Genomic DNA, 20,340 nt, shown 5'->3' with positions numbered 1-20,340 from the left:
GAAATCCTTTACTTAATATAAAATGAGAACAAACAGAATGTCACCAAGTCTGGTTTATCTCAGTGATTTTATTTTTAAATTAACTCAAATATGAAGTAAATCTTTCACGAAGATTGAGAAAATCCTGAACAATAACAATGATGACTTAGCATAAATTCACAGTTTTCAGTATGCATAGTTTTTATTAAAGCCCTGAATGCAAAATTAATTCATAATATATGCATATTTGTAAGTTAAATTGTTAAGAAGTCCCTATATTTACTCTTCGCAGTCATTGAAACTCATAGATCCTGTCACAAACCCAAATGTTAGCCGTAACCCCCAAAAGTTCTTTTTTTGTGACAGCGGCATGGCATAAAGAAAAAAAAACAAGCTTGAAATACAAAAAAAAAAAATATCTTAAGAAAACTAACAATAGTATGGTACATGTATATTATAAACATGTACTAAATATTTTATATTGCTAGAAACAGCAGAATAAATTAGAAAAATTGAGGCCCAAGGGGCAATATAAAACAAAGAAAAAATGTCTACCCATAGGTCATAAAACAAACAATTTAACTGGTAAATGCTATGATTTTATCATCATTAAAGGTCTTTTGTATAGAAAACAATAGCTGTGCTTGGAAATTATGCAAAAATCAAATGTTGGAAGTCATTTCTATAAAACTTTTAATGAATTCATACATCAGATTTTCATAAATACAAATTTGAAAATATGGCTTTGTTAAAACACTTATTATTTATAAATAAGCTAATTTATGTTAGATAACTGGTCAGCGATTTCTAACTGACCATTTGAGGCAGAAATTGTGAACTTGCATTGACAAATAGGCATATAGTAAGATGTGGACAGGAGACAGATACAGATTGAATACTTTATTTATTCTTTAATGTTGGAATAATTAACAGCTAAACATTATATTTATAGTATTCTGAAATGTTTTCAATTTGTAATCAGAATAGTTTCAAACAGGTTCTAGACATTTCATGTCAGAAAATATGCACATATAGTTAGCTGGCAATACTTTAAGGCTTGTATTCAAATTCTTTAAAGATTTGAAACTGCATGGGGTTACGGTGTAAAATGTACTGTAGAAGACCACTTAGAGTATATAATTCTGATAAATAAGTGTTGTTTTGAGAATATGTCTTGAAGGATTGATACTTGTCGGAATCTCACTCTATAAACTATAGATACAAGGTAAACTCATCAATATTAAGTATAAATCAATTTAATATAGAATGGTTTATACAAAAAATTTAAACGTTCACATTTTATCTAATTCTACAACAGTAGGAATAAATCAATAAAGAAATATGAATTGCAATCAAAGGTGAACATTTTATCATTCATTAAAGAAAAATCGAATTACAATATTCAAAAGCAACACTACTCAAAAACAACAACAATCATTACACGAATTCCATTAGAAATGGCGTTTATTAACTACTGTAAATTATCGTATTAACACCAGTTTCGATATTATCAACCTTAAATTGCTTTCGAAAAATTAGATGTGTGCATTTAAAGAGTATTTTGATATAATAAGAATGATATGAATGAAGATCAATGAAGAGGTTTAATGATATTTAAGATAAAGTAAAGTATAAAGATACTATACAAAGCAGACAAAGACAAATAAGTGTTGACGCAAAACATGATTTATGTAACTATTTAACTTTGAACTTCGTCTGCGTGTTTTTCTAGATGGACGAACTCTTGCTTTTATAAATTTAAACAAAATCCTTAATGTACCTTCATGTCTCCTACTAAATACTTCAATGAAAGAGTGGCCGGTTCGCAGAAAATTGTAATTATTCGAAATAACAAACCATTAAATTTAAAAGTATTATCCCAAGTTGTTTTAACATATTTTGAAATTAATTGTGTAGCTTCTCGTTTTTTTAATAAATAATTGTGATTTCTGACCTATCATTCTTGTTTTAAACAGTTAAACGTTTTCTTATTGAAATATAAATCCATACACAATGGTTTTTCGATTTTTGTTTGTTTGAACGTTTTGAGATCATAGCTTTTTGCAGTAATTTTAACTAGACATTCAATACAAAATGAACAAACAAAAGAATTGATAAAGTCTAGTAAGCAGTATATTCCAGTTTTTAAAGCAGGTCTATTTCTGGATCTTGTATACGATAGTAACAATAAGGCATACAATCGTCAACAGAAAATTTGGTGTGATCACTGTTACTCCATTACCTAAACAAAAAGAAAAAAGCCAAACCTTTAATCATACATTGTACATGTCAAGTGACATGATATTCGCGTGTAATACACGCTTTTTCAACGGTTTACACGCGAGGATTTTGTCACATGGCGTGTACACGCTTTTCACCACTTTACACGCAATTACACGCTTTTTCGTTCTTTTCATTTTTTGGTCGTTAGTGATATCGCTATTCTAGGGGTTTTTCCTTATTCGGCGATAAATATCGAAAAAATTCGAAGTAATTGTTTGGCTGCCACATTGTTTATTTTTCTATATGACAAACAGTAAAAGGTAAGTAGTTTGTGATTAGTTTGAACGATTTTGTGACTTTCTTTCAAATTCACTTTATAGGGGAAATGTGCACAGAAAGATGTCACTTTCAGGGCCTGTACCGTCGTCTAAAGTGCCGATTGTTGAGCCAAAACGATGTGTACGGCAAGATTCAAGATTTATAAATTATTATATATTTGAGTTCGAGTTTAAATGATCAAGTGACAAGTAACGCATAATTTGTGCATTCTATGTTGCAATGATAAAAAAAAACAATACATGTGAGAGGAGATATACAATGTAGCTATTTGAATAAGCATTTAACATGTTTATTTAATGGAAATCAAATTTATAAAACATTTTTCTTTTTCAATTTCAGTTTCAAATCTAGCCAAAACGGCAACAGATTTCTACAGGCCATGGGGATAAAAATATCACAGAACTGTTGGATCAGCTCTCATAGTACCAGCTTTCTTCTGATGAACTACTCAGTTTTAACCAGGCAATAGCAGTGGGAGCAATGGCAGAGATAATAGATGACATTTTACATTGCCAAAAAAAAACCCAACGTTATGACATTCTTTCAAATCTTGATGAAGCTAATTCAGTCAAATATCAATTCCTATTGTGGGAGAGCCTTTTCAATTATAAAGAAATTGACACTGAATTCTGATAAGAACTTGACTATGTTACATTTGTATTGTGTGCTGTTATCAAATAAATGCAACTAAACTTGAAACTGGCAGTTGTTTTGAATATGTGCCTAGTGGTGGTGCTTTAAAAGCAACATAACAGACCAGTGTTTAATACAATAAAAGTTCACAGTAGAATATATATTGTTTTTTAAATTCACAATATTACCACATTCATATTAACAAGTCCGCATCTACGTCACGCGTTTTCACACGCTTTTTGACATATCATGTCATGTCATGACATGATTTCCCATTGTCTGAGGTTGACATGTAAGGCTTTAATTGTATTTATTAAAGTTGTCATACATATAGATATTCACTGTGGAAGTACAAGTCGGATTGGCCATGCAAGAACGAAATGTTATTTCACTCCCAAATTTGTTATGAAAATATTATGTTTATATCTACAAATTAAATCGAATAAGGTGCTAATTTTGACAGATAAAAACAAGTACCAAAGATGAATAAAAACTGCAGAGCGATTTTGACTTATTGTTCGATGACTGAAACAATCACGAATTGTTATGAATAAGATATCATACCTCCTAAACGTGCGATCTAACATTTATGAAAATCGAATGTGAGTTTATTCAACATATATAAAGAATTCAACAAGTTTCATCAACATTTGTGAAAGCATTTTCGAGTTTTTTCTGAAATGTAAAACTTGCGGTCGTGATAAACGGACGGACGGACAGACAACAGTAAAGCATTTTGGTCTTCTCACATGTTAACAATCATATGTGCTACTCCTATCTAAATCTCAGAATAAATTTGTTTCCAAAAAACATTGAACTATTAAACTAGTCATATTTATGAAATCTTACATTTTCCGTTTTCTTCGGCTCCATTTTTACACTGACATTTAAATTCGTCGTTCACTTTCTTGCATTCTGCATTCTCTACACACTCATTTACATGTCCATTTTCCATACAGTTGATATTATGAAGTTTTCCTGAAATATATACAGTGTACACAGTAGAACCATATGCTACAATGCTAAAAATACTAAATATAATACGTTGTTTTCCCCACCTTATAATTTTTGTTTTTGCGTAAGGTGCAAACAAAGAAAAAACACAACAAAATTGATATATTCAAATATATATATATATATATATATATATATATACCTTAATATCAGACGTTCTCCATCATCAAAAACAAACAGTTTTCAATTGAAGAACTAAATTTTGTAAATCTAACATTGTTTGACTAAATTGAAGACGAATAAATATGTATGGACGGCTGTATGTTTGACAATATTACGACAGACTTTCGTCGTTGGATACTCTGTAGTTATACAGATCTAACCTATAATTATATATATTTCGTCGGAACGTAAAAAGGGTTTATTAGGCTAAGCTTTCGGGCAACTAGCTATAGTTTTCGTTAATTAGTGAATTTTTGACAGGGCTGAAATCAAATAAAGGCAACAGTAGTATATCGCTGTTCGAAAGTCATAAATATTGAAAGAAACACAGCAACTATAAGAGGAAAACAACGAAACAACAGAAACACTGAAGATCAACAAAAAACAAACGACAATGCAACACACATAGAACGAACTATAAAATAACAACTGCCATTTCCCTGACTTGGTACAGGTCATTTAAACAAAAATGGTGGGTTGAACATAGTTCTATGGCTAGCCTCTATGGCAATGTTAAGTATACCACTAAAATGACAACATTGCATGACAGGAATACAGTACAAATGCATGCAAGAACATTCAGGTCAGAGAAATACACAAATAAACAATGCAATAGTTCGTTTCGACATGCTAACCATAGAATAACAACGAACACGTAACACAACCTAGGACAGCATACAAAAACAGCACACAAAAAAGCACAACAAAACCATGAACTGTCCGTTACATGACTGTATCAATGCACAGGTAAATTTAAAAAAAAATGATATATTCAAAATTAGGTTTGTAATTATGTTATTTGATGTATTATATAACAATTACAAGAATATTAATATAGAATCGTGTTAGTAATTAGATAATTATTGTATTATCTAGCTATGTCGGCATTTCTTCTAAATCAAACTATAAAACAAATAAATCGTTTAATTGTATGAAAGTCATATTGCAAAATCATGATAATTGCTGTCTTGAAAAAGTCACACTTTATAAATGTTTTTCGTCTGAGGCGCTCAGTGTACTACTTTTTGACCTTTTTTTCTGAATTAAACTCGCCGATTATTCAAAGATACAAATGCTTAGTTTTGAACAATTTAAGTCCTGATAAGCGCTTCGGAAGAACAATGTGTATAAAGTGTCAATTCCTATTGTTCAAGACCAGCAGATCTAACAATCGTTACAATTGACCGATCTTCATCATCAAAATAGTAATACAGATTGAAATATTTGGTGAGAATTTGATAAATTATCTATCGCATAATCATGATAATTGCTGTCTAAGAAAGTCACAATTTATAAATGTTTTTCGTCTGAGGCGCATAGTGAATCAATCATCAGTAGCAATTTGCAAACTAAAAAAAAATCAAAGATTTCTTTTATTAAATACTCAAACAGCTGAAACTTTAATATCTCACAATAGGATCTGATCAAAAGACGGACATAGAGATTAAAAACATTATCAGTACCGCAATATCTCTGTTAAGGACGGTCACATATATTAAAGTATATAGATGCAATATTTTACTTATTACATTAAAACATACTTGCAACACACTTGTCGCTTGAAGGATAGCTGTCACTGTTACACATGCACTTATTGGGTCCAGATCCGTGTTGTGTACATACAGCCATTGGATCAGCACACGGTTTGTCTGTTTCAATTGTGCATTCCATATTTAGAGCTATTTCTGGTAGAGAAAGCAATAGTTTTAGATCGCTACCTCATTTTTTATATCGTTGATTTTCAAAAATTATATTAGAAAACCTGAGAGTATTTGTTACACAGTGTGCTATATTGATCTATTACATGTACGATGAGTGAACCGCATATGAAATCTACTTACTAAATATATATGATATTATCGCTATTTTGTGCATTTTCCTTTTTTTGTAATCATTTTTCATATCATGCTACTCACTTGAGATGGAAAATTATCGCTAGAAACTACGGAGGTACGCGGCGTTGCTAACGAAATTGACATGAAATTGACAAAGTCGTCATAAGTAAAATAGCGATCAACAGATTATCATTGGTTATCTCAACTCGATTGCATTGAGAAAATCAATCTCGTTGAGATGTTCAACGATAATCTATAATTATATCACCAGAACACTGTATAACGAATCTATGTTACCGACTTACTTACCACGTATCCATAAACCTTTAGTATAAATCTTTACAAGGAGATAATTTTCTTACTTTTCCGCTAATTCTCCGTCAAGCACATGGTATTAAGAATGTAACTAAACCTGGGTTAACATCACATCACGTGCGATGGGAGTGTCAGATACTCCTGTCCCACTTGTAGCACTCGTCATGTTACTCATTGCTAGTAAAACAATCAGACGTCAAACTCGGGGAAAAATGAATCAGTTCATATGTTACAAAGATTTTCCATTACAGTCATCTAAATAATGATGGCGTCCATTAAAATTTCGAAAAAAAGAATTATTAACAATTATATACGCTTGCTTTTATATATTCATTATCAGCAGCTGCAACTAAAGATTAAAACTGTTCTGTAATCAACAACTGTCAATGATGTACGGAGCCCCGCTAGGGACATGCAAAGAAAAAAATTATATTTTGCGCACAAAATAATATACTGTGCGTACAAAATAATATAGTGTGCTTCCAAAATGAGGAAAACAGTTTTCACTTGACCATAACCTCATTTTATGGATCATTGAACCACATGATCCATAAAATGAGGTTATGGTCAAGTGAAAACTGTTGTGGTTTAAACGAAATCTCAGATACCAAATGCAATAGTTCTTCTATATTTGGTTGTATGGAACGATTTTAATGTTTGAATGGCCACTTGACTCGGTATCATCTGCCCTTTCCATCGCGATATAACTAAAGAGACGTTTTTTCAAACACAACCAAATCACCCACCATGACAGCATTTTGTCCAATCACAGAAAGGATTTTCGAGCATGCGTATTCTGTTGCCATAGTTAAGCGTCCTTAAGTTCAAAGGGCACAAACCGAAACTACATGTATACCGACTACGTCGGAAAAACACAAAAAAAAACTTGTACGTGTATTCCAGTTTTAGTGGATTTGACTTAATCTACACTTTAATAATGATATCTTCAGAGAAACCACATAATTCATTGAAGTTGATGACACTAAAACTTCATCATAAAACCAAAACAATTACCATAAACAGAGACGGACGGATGGACGGACGTTAAGACTTTTAAATATAAAGACCATCTCTATCGTCGAAGGAGCATAACAAAATCAAAGTCGTGAATTGAGTAACATGTCAGTCTTGTGTCAATCAACATAAACCAAATCTTGAGATTTTCAGACATAAAGTATAATGCTTACCCTTCCGGAGCACCTGAGATCACCCCTAGTTTTTGGTGGGGTTCGTGTTGTTTATTCTTTAGTTTTCTATGTTGTGTCATGTGTACTATTGTTTTTCTGTTTGTCTTTTTCATTTTTAGCCATGGCGTTGTCAGTTTATTTTAGATTTATGGGTTTGACTGTCCCTTTGGTATCTTTCGTCCCTCTTTTATAATAAGTGCAAATAGTAGTTTTATATTTGTTACAAGAAAATAGGTAAAACCATATTATCAAAGTCTTCATAAGTTCGATAGTGTCCTCGCTCTATACACCTTATCGCTATTTAGTCCAATCCGAGAAAAACAGTCATTTATACAACTTCCTGTTTGGGTCAGGCCGCCGACAATTGAGGTCATCAGTAGTGAGCTGAGGGAGGAAAAACTTTAGAAAGCGATCATCAAGAAACTTTGATAGGGTATGATCCACTTTTTCGAAATTAAAATTTAAGTAAAAAAATATTTTGTTTGAAGTATTTACGGTAGTTTAAACAGGTCTCAATAAAAAGTATCATGCATGATGAATTGTTTAAACAGGGTCCCAGATAGCTTCAACTGGATGAAAAAGTTGTGTAATGTTAGAACTTATCCGGAATGGAATAAATAGCGATTAGGTGTATTGCCAAGACTGTTTCAAACCGTTACAATAAACTCTGATATAAAGTGGAGCCTTCCAACGCATCTGTTGGTACTTTCATGAGTTGATACAAAATGCAGTGATGAGTATTTCCATGTAATCTAGCCCCATTTCAAAAGAAAACCTTAAGCATTTCTGCATTCTATCACTTTAAAAAGGAGACAGTGAAGACCCCTACCAGGTGTAAGGTCAAAGAATTTAACGCACACTGTATTATTTTGTGCGCTCAATATGTTTAAGTTGTGTGCACAATATATTTAAGTTGTGCGCACAATATATTTAAATTGTGCGCACACTATATTTTTTTGTGCGCACAATTTATTTAAGTTGTGCGCACAATATATTTTTTTTTCTTTGCATGTCCCTAGCGGGGCTTCGTAATGATGAAACTGAATCTTTAGGCAAAACCTTTTTCTGGATATTCGATTGCGGCCTAAGTAACTATTGGAAATTATATGAAAACTAACGTTACAACTAAAATAATGGATAAGAGTCTATACTTCTTAGTTTGTAATATGATGTGCCAAACATGAATCATTTTGTAGTACAAATGTAGTATTAATAATTGTACTAATAGTAATATCATAAGTATTACGGCCTGATTAAAAAACATCATACGTTTAAGGTCAATAAAGAATGTATAATTTAAAATATATATATATGTAACCGATACATTGTCATGTACATTCACAAAGTAATGGTACTTTCCAAAAACATCGGTACCATAATTCCAATAACGCATCTATTTAAAAAAAATGTTCTAATTTTATAAATGTGCTTCGTATACCATAATAATAAAACTTGACAAAAATACAACTTACTTGGTTTACAAGTTTTAGCCGTGGAATCAAAGAACTGGCTAACAGGTGTTGTACACTGACATGTATCTGTTGTACATTTCAGGGAATGTAGGCAGGTACTGTCACCAGTAGCTGTTAAGCATACTCCTCCAAATCCGCCCTCTGAAAGTAATGTTTAATTTCTTTAATTGTCTAGTTTCTCTTTTTATTTTCAAGTAGATCTTCTATCTATCACCGTTTAACGTTTAATGTAGAAAAAGTCAAATAACAGAAAACCGATCTTCCACAAAAAATTTTAAACGGAAAATCCAATATAAAATGGTAAAATCAAAAGCTTGCATATAAGCATATCAAACGAATGCATAACAACTGTCACATTCCTGACTTGGTACCATCAGTATTAGTGTGTTAAGTAGAAAATGGTGAATTGTTTTGTTAAAAAAATAATGTTTATTTAGCTCACCTTGCCCACAGATTAGTCAACCCGTAGTTGTGTTACTATCTCTGAATTGGTAATTTTATGAACATTTGGCAGTTTAGGCCACACCAATTTAATTTCTTGTTCTACGGATTTTTGGACTCCAAAATTTGGGGCGAGCGAGCGATTTGAAAATTTTAATAAAAAAATATTTAATTTGCAAATTTTTGAGGCGAAGCTTGAAAAGTAATGCGAGCGATTATAATTTTATTTTGTTAACATAAAATAATAGGTTATGACAATATTAAAACTTGATTTATCACTTGTACTTTGACATTTCTTTAATTTCTGAAGTATTTTTCCCTGTTCACCAAGAAATAATTAAATCTGGTCTATGTATGTGTGACTGACAATGAGACAATTCTCCATCCAAATCATAATCAGTTTGGGGGCAACCCCTTAATGTTATAAATATCCCTTTTACATGTTTTATGAGGGATCAATATAAGTTATAATATATTTGTTTGTACAAAAGGGCTCATATTTTCTCATAAAACTATATATCTATCTGGTATTAAATGGTCAAAACATGTCCAAGAATTTAGTAATATTTCTGGACTTTAACCATGTTACCACATTTTCTTTAACAGTTTAATATTATTCAAAATAAGTGGACCCCTCTTTAAGAAAAATTTGTTTAAAACATGATGTAACTCTCCTCTTTTTGAGTACAAAATTCTAAGTGTTCAAAGGTTTTGTATAGAAGAACTATACAAATCCTTGGTATTTCTATTTTCTTTTCTACATCAGTAAAATGACTCCTTGTCTGAGGGAGGGTTGTTTTCAACCTGATAATAACAAACACAGGTCAAAGTACGGCTTTTTACACAGGGCTTTGATACAGACCAAACAGCAAGCTATAAAGGACCCCAAAATTATTAGCGTACACAATTCGAACAGGAAAACCCACGATCTAATTTATATATCCAAACGGGAAAATACCAATGAACAACATCAACAAACGATAACTGCTGAACGACATGCTCCTGAATCAATCAGGACAGGTGCATAAACATGCAGCGGCTATGGATAGTTTTGTTTCGCCAGCATACAATATAATTGCAGTTGAAGGCAAATCCTAGACTTGCTACAATTCCCTTTCTATTATTTCTCTCTTACTAATTTATATGTATACTGATAAGTGCCAGCCTACTGATTGCCCTGGGAGAAAAATCCTCCTGCAGATGTCAGTATAATTGTAATCTCCTAGTTATAGCAGTAAAATTATTAAAGGGGCAAAATTGAAAAAATAATAATAATTAGGAAGGGACATGTAGCAAGTCTAGGCAAATCCTTCAGAAGTTCTTTGTACTTTATTACCGTATCACCATGGTGATACGGTCTGATTAGTCAGAGGCTAAACGTCAGGTTCGGGTAAATCTGTTAACGGTATTTCTGTTATTTCATTGGTTATAAATACTATCTAATGGCTGCTTCGTGGCTGTTTCCGGAATGATTCTGGGGGAAATGAAGGTCATTTAAACGTCTGATTGGCTATTAATGAGTGGCATGCATTATATGTTCTACGCGTCCGTAAGTGGGGTCGGATTGAAATCATGATACTAGGTTATAGGTACATATTATGATAAAGTGTTCATTTGCTATAGTTATTAGTTATGATGATAACTCACGTCAAACTGTCAATTTGGTGCAGATTATATAATCATGTGACAATGTGATGATTTAATCTTGAAATTATGTTGCTATTTTGATAAGAAACTGTACATTTATGTATTATTGCTATTCTCTAAAAATAGGACAGTAATGTGTATAATTTACACTTTAAACTTCGTATTAAAACGGTTAAATGATTGAGATACTTTTGTGTTAGATTTCTTCGTCAGCACAAAACGTATGCTCTATGTATAAAAATAATAACCATTTATTTTTCATTGCTTGGACATATTGATTATAGAAAATATTAAAATCACGGAATTTACCGAAGATGTAATTTCGTTTCCAGCACTTTCATCGCTTCATTGATTTCTGGTGTAAATAAGTAAAACAAACCCGACGCTACTGATAAGAAGAATACAAAAATTACAAGGTGAGCAATATGGTCTCTTTATATGTGCAAAGAAGCCTACACCAAGCATCACGGTATTGTTATTGGCAAGGGTTTCAGTGCACTATAGGATACTATAGTGTCAGCTGTTGCAAATTATATAATTTAGCTTTATATTTGACAATGACCCCAAGGCAATCATTTATACGATCCTTCAAACCAAAAAAACTTGCAACACAGTGAACTCCGAAAAAGATGTTTGCATGTGGGGTAGACAGTTTGATGATCTTTGATGTACTCGTACATGATGACGTTTTATTCTTTGGAGTTGTCAGGAGTCTGATTTAGAAGGGGGCCAGGGGGCATGCCATCCTTTTCTGGGAAATTTGGTGGGCCTGAACTTATGAAAATTTCTGGATCCGCCACTGGTTGTTGGACCATAATAGTCCCAGTATGGACACAGTGGTGATCAGCAGTCATTATAAAAAAGAAGATGTGGTATGATTGCCAATGAGACAACTGTCTACAAGTGACCGAAATGACACAGACATTTTAAAACAACTATAGGTCACCGTACGGCCTTCAACAATGATCAAAGCCTATACAACATAGTCAGCTATAAAAGGCCCTGATATGACATGTAAAACAATTCAAACCAGAAAACCAACGGCCTTATTTATATAAAAAAATGAACGAAAAACAAATATGTAACACATAAATGTAAACAAACCACAACCACTGAATTACAGGCTCCTGACTTGGGACTGACACATACATAAATAATGTGGCGGGGTAAAACATTGTAGCGGGATTCCGATCCTCCCCCTAACCTTGGACAGTGGTACATGTATAACAGTACAACATAAGAACGAACTATAAAAATCAGTCAAAAAAGGCTTAACTCATCAGATTGCCCATTGATATATCAAAAGCACTGAAAACTCTATTTGATATGTCTGATTTCAATTTATTCACATCATCAGGTCTTACACGTAGTAAATTTTTTCGTGATGAACATTACTATTTGGTTGATTATGTAGGGAAGCACTGAAGCATGAGTGGAGAAGTCACCCCCCCCCCTCGCTATTGTCCCAGCTGACCTAAGAATCTGTCCCTCTTTAACCATTAACGTCATACAACAATTACTTATCCATTGTGGCATCATATATTTTGTATTAAAACATCAAAATTTTACATGAAATATTTGTGATGTACATGACTTGTACAGTTTGTAATGGCGGACATATACATATTGTAGCAATAAGGTGTATTCAAAGCAAATAAAGCAAAATAATTAATAATAAATCAACTCAAGGGAAAGAAGCATACTGGTAAGTCAATTGTTTTTTTTCGCACAGCATCTGCATAGAGTGATGAGATATGAATCAGCAGATCAATCACTGGTTTTAGAAGTCAAGAATTTTTATATTTTACTTATTTGGGTAGATACATGTAACAACATTTATCTTGACATAATACCTCAGTGTTCTTCATGAAAACTATCACACTGATTTTAAATCATTATAGGAAAGCACAGTGTATAAGCAAATATTTCAGGAGGCAAAGAGTCTTTTATAGGCTGACTGCAATAGTCTGTATATTATCTGAAAAAGCTTAGTTCTTCTCAACTTTCTTATTATTTCAAACATTTTAATAGATGTCTCCCAAATTTGGTGTATTTCTATAAGTCATTTTCATTTATTTTTCAACCCGGCCCAGAAATATGTGGTTACCTTTAATATAGATGATTTAGAGAAAGGCGACCTGGGTCACCTCTAACAAAGGCTATATTTATTGTCCATGCCTCTTTTTTTTTCATAATTCATCTTACATGTACATCTCCTTTGAATTTGTTTGCCTATTTGTTCTATGGTCTATCTATGCATATCTATCTTTATACCACATTTTCATGGTCCCCCAAAAATGTTTAAAATGTTTACATTTTACTTTTTTCTAGCTTCTCTCATGTGATAGCCGTACCTTTTTGGTCACTATTTATGTGTTGCGTTTAAATATAAATTGTAACACTTTACAGTGACTGAACAGGTAAAACAAATACTTCTCAAGAAACAGAAAAAAGAAGACTACTTGGAACAGCACCAGACTACATGTATGTATGAATAAAAACTCAGATCGGAATAGCATGGAGGATATTATATGTGATTGTGAATAAGCAAGGAAAGCTTTTAATAATAGTGCCTATTTTTTAATTTACTAGATTTTTCATTCATTATCTGTGCAAATTTCAACATAATTTGTCATAAATTCTTATCTAACTTTACTCAAACTTTCAGTGGTGGATCCAGAAATTTTCATAAGCGGGAGCCCACTGACTGCCTATAAAGGGGCCAACTCCAGTCATGCTTGAGTGATTCCCTATAAAAACAACAAAACTCCACCTCTGACTTTAATTTAATATGACAAGTGTTTCATTCACCAAAATACTGGTGCGTTTCTGTGATAAATATCATGCACAATTTTATAAATGAGAGGGAAAGAAGATCCACATGTGGTGTACCTGCACATGACAATTGCAAACTGCCCCATTTTTTTTTATCACAACCATTCAACTGATCATGCTGATGCTGTGTCTATAATCAACTTGAAAATAGCATATAACCTACACGTACTTTTGAGGATTACTATTTGACAAAATGGACAACAACAGAAGGCAGTGGCGAATCCAGAGGGGGACGTAGAGGGCGTACGCCCCATCCCCCCCCAGAGAGTACACATCAAATGAAAAATCACAAATAACTGATACATATTATCAGCTATTATAGAATTAAATATGTTTTAAATTCATTACAAAAAAATGTGTTCTCAATCTTGTAGATAGATATAACAGGATCTCATATACATGTAAATACCAAAGACAACTGTCTATCCATGTCACAATTTATAAAAGTAAACTATTAAAGGTTGTAGTTTGGTTTTCAACGCAAAGCTCAGTTCACACTAAACAGCAATTTTATATAGTCCATATCAATCATGACAATGGCGTTTGGGGTTAAACATGTTTTCGTAGGTAAATAATATTGCCATGGAACTTTTTTCATGAGAGTGTTATAGTCTATAGAGTATTACATCCTGTTTGGTAGAATAGTGAAATAGAAGTCAATACGTTCTTGCTCAATCCTATGTCGCTTTGAAGGTGTCATGATTGTCATCCTCAGCTTAAGCAATGTGTTACTGTAATTTGAATTTTAAAATGACTGAGCGACGTTTTTTGAAGCACTGGTCAACTCCACCATAGCGAATCACATGACTTTGACAATCAGTAAATTCCAGCGAAAAATGTCTATATAAGTAACGAATTGTCGCATAAAAATTAAATAATAGAGTACACAGGAAATGGCAAAGTTCACATAGTCTAGTATGATTAATCATTTAAAAAAAACAAAAAAAAAAAAAAACACAAAAGAAAACGAGCAAATGGGGGGGGGGGGGGGGGGGGGCGGGGGGATGGGCGTACGCCCTCTACGTCCCCCTCTGGATTCGCCACTGCCTTCTGTTGTTGTCCATTTTGTCAAATAGTAATCCTCAAAAGTACGTGTAGGTTATATGCTATTTTTATCAAGTTGATTATAGACACAGAATACAATTTATTATAATATCATTCCCCATTTCCATTCTCAATTTTATAAAGTCTCCTACCATTATAACACGGGTCCACCAATAATACAACAAAAATGACAAATTAGTAGAAAAAAAGCGCTATGTTTTCATATTGCTTGAAGTGCAATATTCCAATAAAAATAAACTACTCACAAACCACTGATCTCAATATAATCAGCTAAAATACGGCAAGCTTTTTAGAAAAGCTATTACTTGTTCTAACAACGATCATTTCTTGATAGGGAATAGAAGTAAGGGGGAAAGAAACCAATTTTTTGTTCTTCACGGAAATACCCGCTTCGAAGTTTCATTTCTTAACAAATCAACAACACGTTCACATTGAGAAAATCAGTGCTGGACTATGCTTTAGCCTACATCAAAAGCGTTCATCAATGTTAGAATAGTGAACAAAATGCCTGTGACATGGAAATATAAATGATAATTAGAAATGAGAACTGTAACTGTGTAGATAAATTGTTGGTGGGATATGTACAGTGTACAAAGTATTGGTTCAATATATTTTTAACTAACCGATTTTATCAGTGCACCGTTGTTATTGTGACCGTGTATGTATATACAATATGAAGTGACAATTCATGGATTTTAAATAGTTTAATTCACACTGACAAAGGACAACAATGACAGTGGTTCATCTGACAGAGGTGGCAAATACAGGATAGGTAAAGGTAAAGGTGTTATAACTTTTTATCGGAGCACTCCAGGTTTCATGCTGAAACAAATATTCTCACAGATATTTACACAGTGTGGTGGGGTGCTTTTATGTTTAAAATCGTTATATACAGATAGACTGTGATAAATTTAACAAATGTTGATATCTTTTTATAATATTTACAAAAAAAAAAAAACGGTGAGGGAAATAGACATGATTACAAATCCGGATGCGGGAAGCGGGAATATAAAAAAAATAAAAAAATTCTGTTTTGAAAAAAATAGGTGCGGGCGGGTCCGTCGAACAAGGGATCAAATTAGTGTGGCCTTATGGTCATTATCTTGAATATTATTATAATTAGAGATGAACGGTGTACAGCACAACTGTTCATCAAAGTAAGATCTACAAATAAGTCAGTACATAGATCTTCTCCTCTGAAACTATTGAGACAAATTTAACCAACCTTAGCCATAATCATCATTCGGATGTCCAGTTTACAAATTGTGTCCGATAACCCGCCTACTGACCAAAAATGACCGACACGGCTACTAATAAAACAGTAGGGTAAAATACAAGTTTTGTCTTCCGTTTTTTGAACCGTTATAAATAGAGAAAATCCGAAAGGAGGAAAAATGTTCAGAAAAATTGACTCTACCAACTATTATACATATACGTCAACACTGTTTCACAAATTCCTCAAGATGTTATTCCCTATGAATGATAAATTTTTCCACTTTATTTAATTTCTGCCTATTATCATGAAAACTATGATATTTATTTTCATTTCTTTTTCCGTTATGCCTTATAAAATTTTTAAATCATCATAGATAAATTTGACAGACAGTCGGCATTCCAATAAGTACTAAATAAACTCATCAGAGATACCAGGATTAAATTTTGTATTTACGCCAGACGCGCGTTTCGTCTACAAAAGACTCATCAATGACGCTCGAATCAAAAACAGTTAAAAAGCCAAATAATTCTGACTCCCGATCTACACGACTTCTTTGTATTTGTATTTCTGACACGTATTGTTTTCTATGTTATCATGTTAGCCATATTATGTTTACATTGCCATATTTGCGAGTGGTTTGGATGGCTAAAGAACACGTTTAAATCCAACATTTCTGTCTCAGAGCGTCCTGTACCAAGCCAGGAAAATGGCAGTTGTTATCAAATAGTGCGTTTGTTTTTTGTTGAACTTCAGTGTTTCTGTACTCTGAAAGTTGATGTGTTTCCCTCAGTTTCAGTTTGTAACCCGTATGTGTTTTCAATCGATTAATGACTGTTGAACAGTGATAGACTATTGTTGTTTCTATTTGCCTATGTGCAAAACTGCTATAAAAGGGAACTTATGGTTTTCTTATTATCTTTATAAAAAAAGGACAAATATCAGAAAACGACAGTATAACAAGGTGAAAGGAAATCATTCTCTAGATCTACATGTACGTTGTCGTCTACCCTTCATAAATATAAATTAAATGGAGATATACAACAATTAAACATCAAACAAACGACAAAGATAAACAGCAACATACGTCAGCTAATGAACTAGCGGTTCCAACTTTTATTTCGTGCATTTCTTTGTTTTATTATTCACCGAGTGCTAGCGAAAAAGTGTGACGGATGCAAGAATTCCCGTAGCTTTAATATTAAACTCTATTTTAATTAGTTTGAATATTTTTATATCACTGTTCTTGTAATATAATTGAAATAACTTGAAATTGCATTATACAATAAATGAAAGTTTATTGTTTTTTTTTGGGGGGGGGGGGTAAATCTTTCCCTTACTAGAGACCTACATAATATATGCTGGAAACTTTGATTCGAGTTTCAGATGAAATGAAATATAATATTTGGTATTTACATGTATGATTTTCAAAAATGAAACACAAAACTTAACACCGTTATAAAACCCCTGAACGTATTAATACATTGTGCTTTATTTGTTTCACAAAGCCCCAACGCTGAAATTGTACATTTCTTTAATTTCCATTTCATCAACATAAACATTGGATCCGTGACTTTAATTCCTAGTGTGTGTTGATCAATTAAAAGAAATGATTAACACATTGTTTTACAACAGATTGAACCTATGTTACTATTCAGATACGATTACGTTCTTTTCTGATAAAGTTTTTCTGATATAGTTTATACATACTGGCAGCACATGCGTCGTTGCTGTGTTTGTAATGAGTTGTTTTACATAGACATTTATTAGCATTGTTAGTGTCTGTTTTACATTCAGCGCTAGTGTCTTTGCATTGGTCAGTAGATCCAGGTGTACAGGTAGCTTCTAATGCAATCTCTGAAATGAAAACAATTGAAACGATGAATAAGAAATGGCAAAAAGAAGATAAAGCATTTTATATTTTGTCTATCTTGCAGATGGCTTGTTTAAATTGTTTGTGTTCTATACAGATATATTGACTAGACCCGAAATTACTTTAAATCTCTTTAAATTAAATAAATATTTTTTTTTTTTTTACCAAAAAATGTCCCTGACCGAGAGCATACCTGCAGTGTAAGTGGCTATTTCTTGATTTATAATAAACATAAGTGTTTTTCGTTTTTATTCTTTTTTTTTTTACATATATGTCCATATTTTCAATACAACAGTTGATTATTTAAATTTATGATAAACATCCAATTTAAAGTTCAACTTTTGGATAATCGAAAACATGTGTTTAGGTAATTTAATACACATAAAATACTTTGATATACTTAATTTTTTTTGTAATGGATACTGAGGTTTCTTTTGTTTCTATCAACATACTCTTATTCCAATATATAGAAGAAAAAAATAAAGCTTACTTGCTTTACAAGTATTATCAGTCGAATCAAAGAACTCGCTAGCAGGTGTTGTACACTGACATGTATCTGATATACATTTCAGAGAATATAGGCAGGAACTGTCACCGATAGTTGTTACGCATACTCCTTCAAATCCGCTCTCTGAAAGTTAAGTTTCATCCCTTTGATTATGTAAAAAGTTAGTTCTGACATCTTATTATAATCTTCGTTAAAATATATATCTTGATTTTTCCATCAAACAGCTCATTAGCTTAGAGTAATGTTTTGTTGTTGTTTTTGATGGATGTGTTTTGCGTGTATCATTTTGAAAGAAACAGACAGAGAATAGAAAAAACATATATTTTAAATTCCTACTATACCTTTTAATATAGTACTAATTCGTCAGTGTTTTGAAGTTGTCTGTTAAATTGATAGATATAGGCTCACGTAACGGGCACTTGCATAGCAATTCGCAGATACGTGTTTTTGACAATGTCGATGTCGCCAGTAATAACATGGCCACTCTGATTATATTTGTTTGGGATATTAGCATAGTTGCATTTAGGATGTTTTTACCTCAAGTCCTCAATATTGATAACCTGCAAGACACATGTGCAAATGACAATTTAGGAATTAGTTTGGTAACTGATCTTATAAAATTGGAAAGTATCTTCGAGTGAATTCATTTTTATGAAAGATATTGCTATCTTATAGTTGATGTATTTCGATATCAAAAACAAAAAAAAAATGATTATGTATTGTCGAAGTCATAGAACTGTTCATACATTTCATTTTTTTAAAAATCGAACGCATGGGACCCTTGACTTTTGTACCTATGATTTCATATTGGTCCAGTAGATGATTTGATTAACAAATCATATTATAACAAATTGAACCTTTGTTTCAATTCAGTTATAAGTAAGTTATCTTCTGATGAAGTTTATATAATATATTGTATACATACTGCCCACGCATGAGCCATTGGTGTGCTTGTAATGGGTCGATTTACATAGACATTTATTAGCATTGTTAGTGTCCGCTTTACATTCAGCGCCTGCGTCTACGCATTGGCCAGTAGGTCCAGGTGTACAGGTAGCTTCTAATGCAATTTCTAGAATGCAAACATAAAAGTCAGTTTTAACACAGTATATGCATACTATAACATTTGATAATATATAAGCAGGAGATATACAACAAATTAATTACACATATTTTGATCCATTGCAGGATAAGATTGCAAGACGAAGGCTGCTTTGAAAGAGAGTACATTTTTGTTTATTCATGCAATATATGGTGTATGTGGTTATTACATTACATGGTGTCGTAATTTCTGCTTCTTGCTATGTTTTGATATAGTTATAAAGCTAAAAAATACGAATAGCTCATAAAACTAGTAAATATACGGGGTAATAAATAAATACGACCGTCACTTCTGTTGTCTGTTTTCTCTCATCATTGGTAGCGTGAATAAATAATCAATAGTAAAAATCATACTTTTATTAAACTTCTTGAACAGCCGATATATTTCCATGCAAGTACAATATTCCAACAATATTATATAATTTACATACGGGGCGGAACTACTTAAATAATATTCTTTCTCTTACAAGTATTTTTGTACGGACCAAACGAAATTAT

At 32.4% G+C, this 20,340-nt stretch overlaps 1 protein-coding gene and 1 long non-coding RNA gene across 3 annotated transcripts in view; one reads left to right on the top strand and one right to left on the bottom strand.

Annotated features, from left to right (window-relative positions):
* Window positions 1-866: 866 nt before the first annotated feature.
* The window catches only part of LOC143079005 (uncharacterized), a 65,879-nt gene continuing 46,405 nt past the window's right edge, over window positions 867-20,340 (bottom strand). For both annotated transcript variants that reach the window (XM_076254105.1, XM_076254106.1), the window contains 7 exons: window positions 19,667-19,813; window positions 18,724-18,864; window positions 18,071-18,217; window positions 9,160-9,300; window positions 5,892-6,035; window positions 4,024-4,152; window positions 867-2,221 (listed from right to left, as the gene is read on the bottom strand). In XM_076254105.1, coding sequence (XP_076110220.1) covers window positions 2,136-2,221; window positions 4,024-4,152; window positions 5,892-6,035; window positions 9,160-9,300; window positions 18,071-18,217; window positions 18,724-18,864; window positions 19,667-19,813 — 935 coding nt within the window. In that variant the 3' untranslated portion in view covers window positions 867-2,135. The remainder of the gene's footprint in view (window positions 2,222-4,023; window positions 4,153-5,891; window positions 6,036-9,159; window positions 9,301-18,070; window positions 18,218-18,723; window positions 18,865-19,666; window positions 19,814-20,340) is intronic.
* On the top strand, window positions 2,269-3,331 carry LOC143077995 (uncharacterized). Its single transcript, XR_012978985.1, has 2 exons — window positions 2,269-2,522; window positions 2,881-3,331. It is a non-coding gene; the product is annotated as an uncharacterized LOC143077995 (long non-coding RNA).

The sequence above is a fragment of the Mytilus galloprovincialis genome, chromosome 6, assembly GCF_965363235.1.
Source record: "Mytilus galloprovincialis chromosome 6, xbMytGall1.hap1.1, whole genome shotgun sequence".
NCBI lineage: Eukaryota > Metazoa > Mollusca > Bivalvia > Mytilida > Mytilidae > Mytilus > Mytilus galloprovincialis.
The sequence above is the reverse complement of the archived record's forward strand: the minus strand, read 5'-3'. Positions and strand labels throughout refer to the sequence as shown.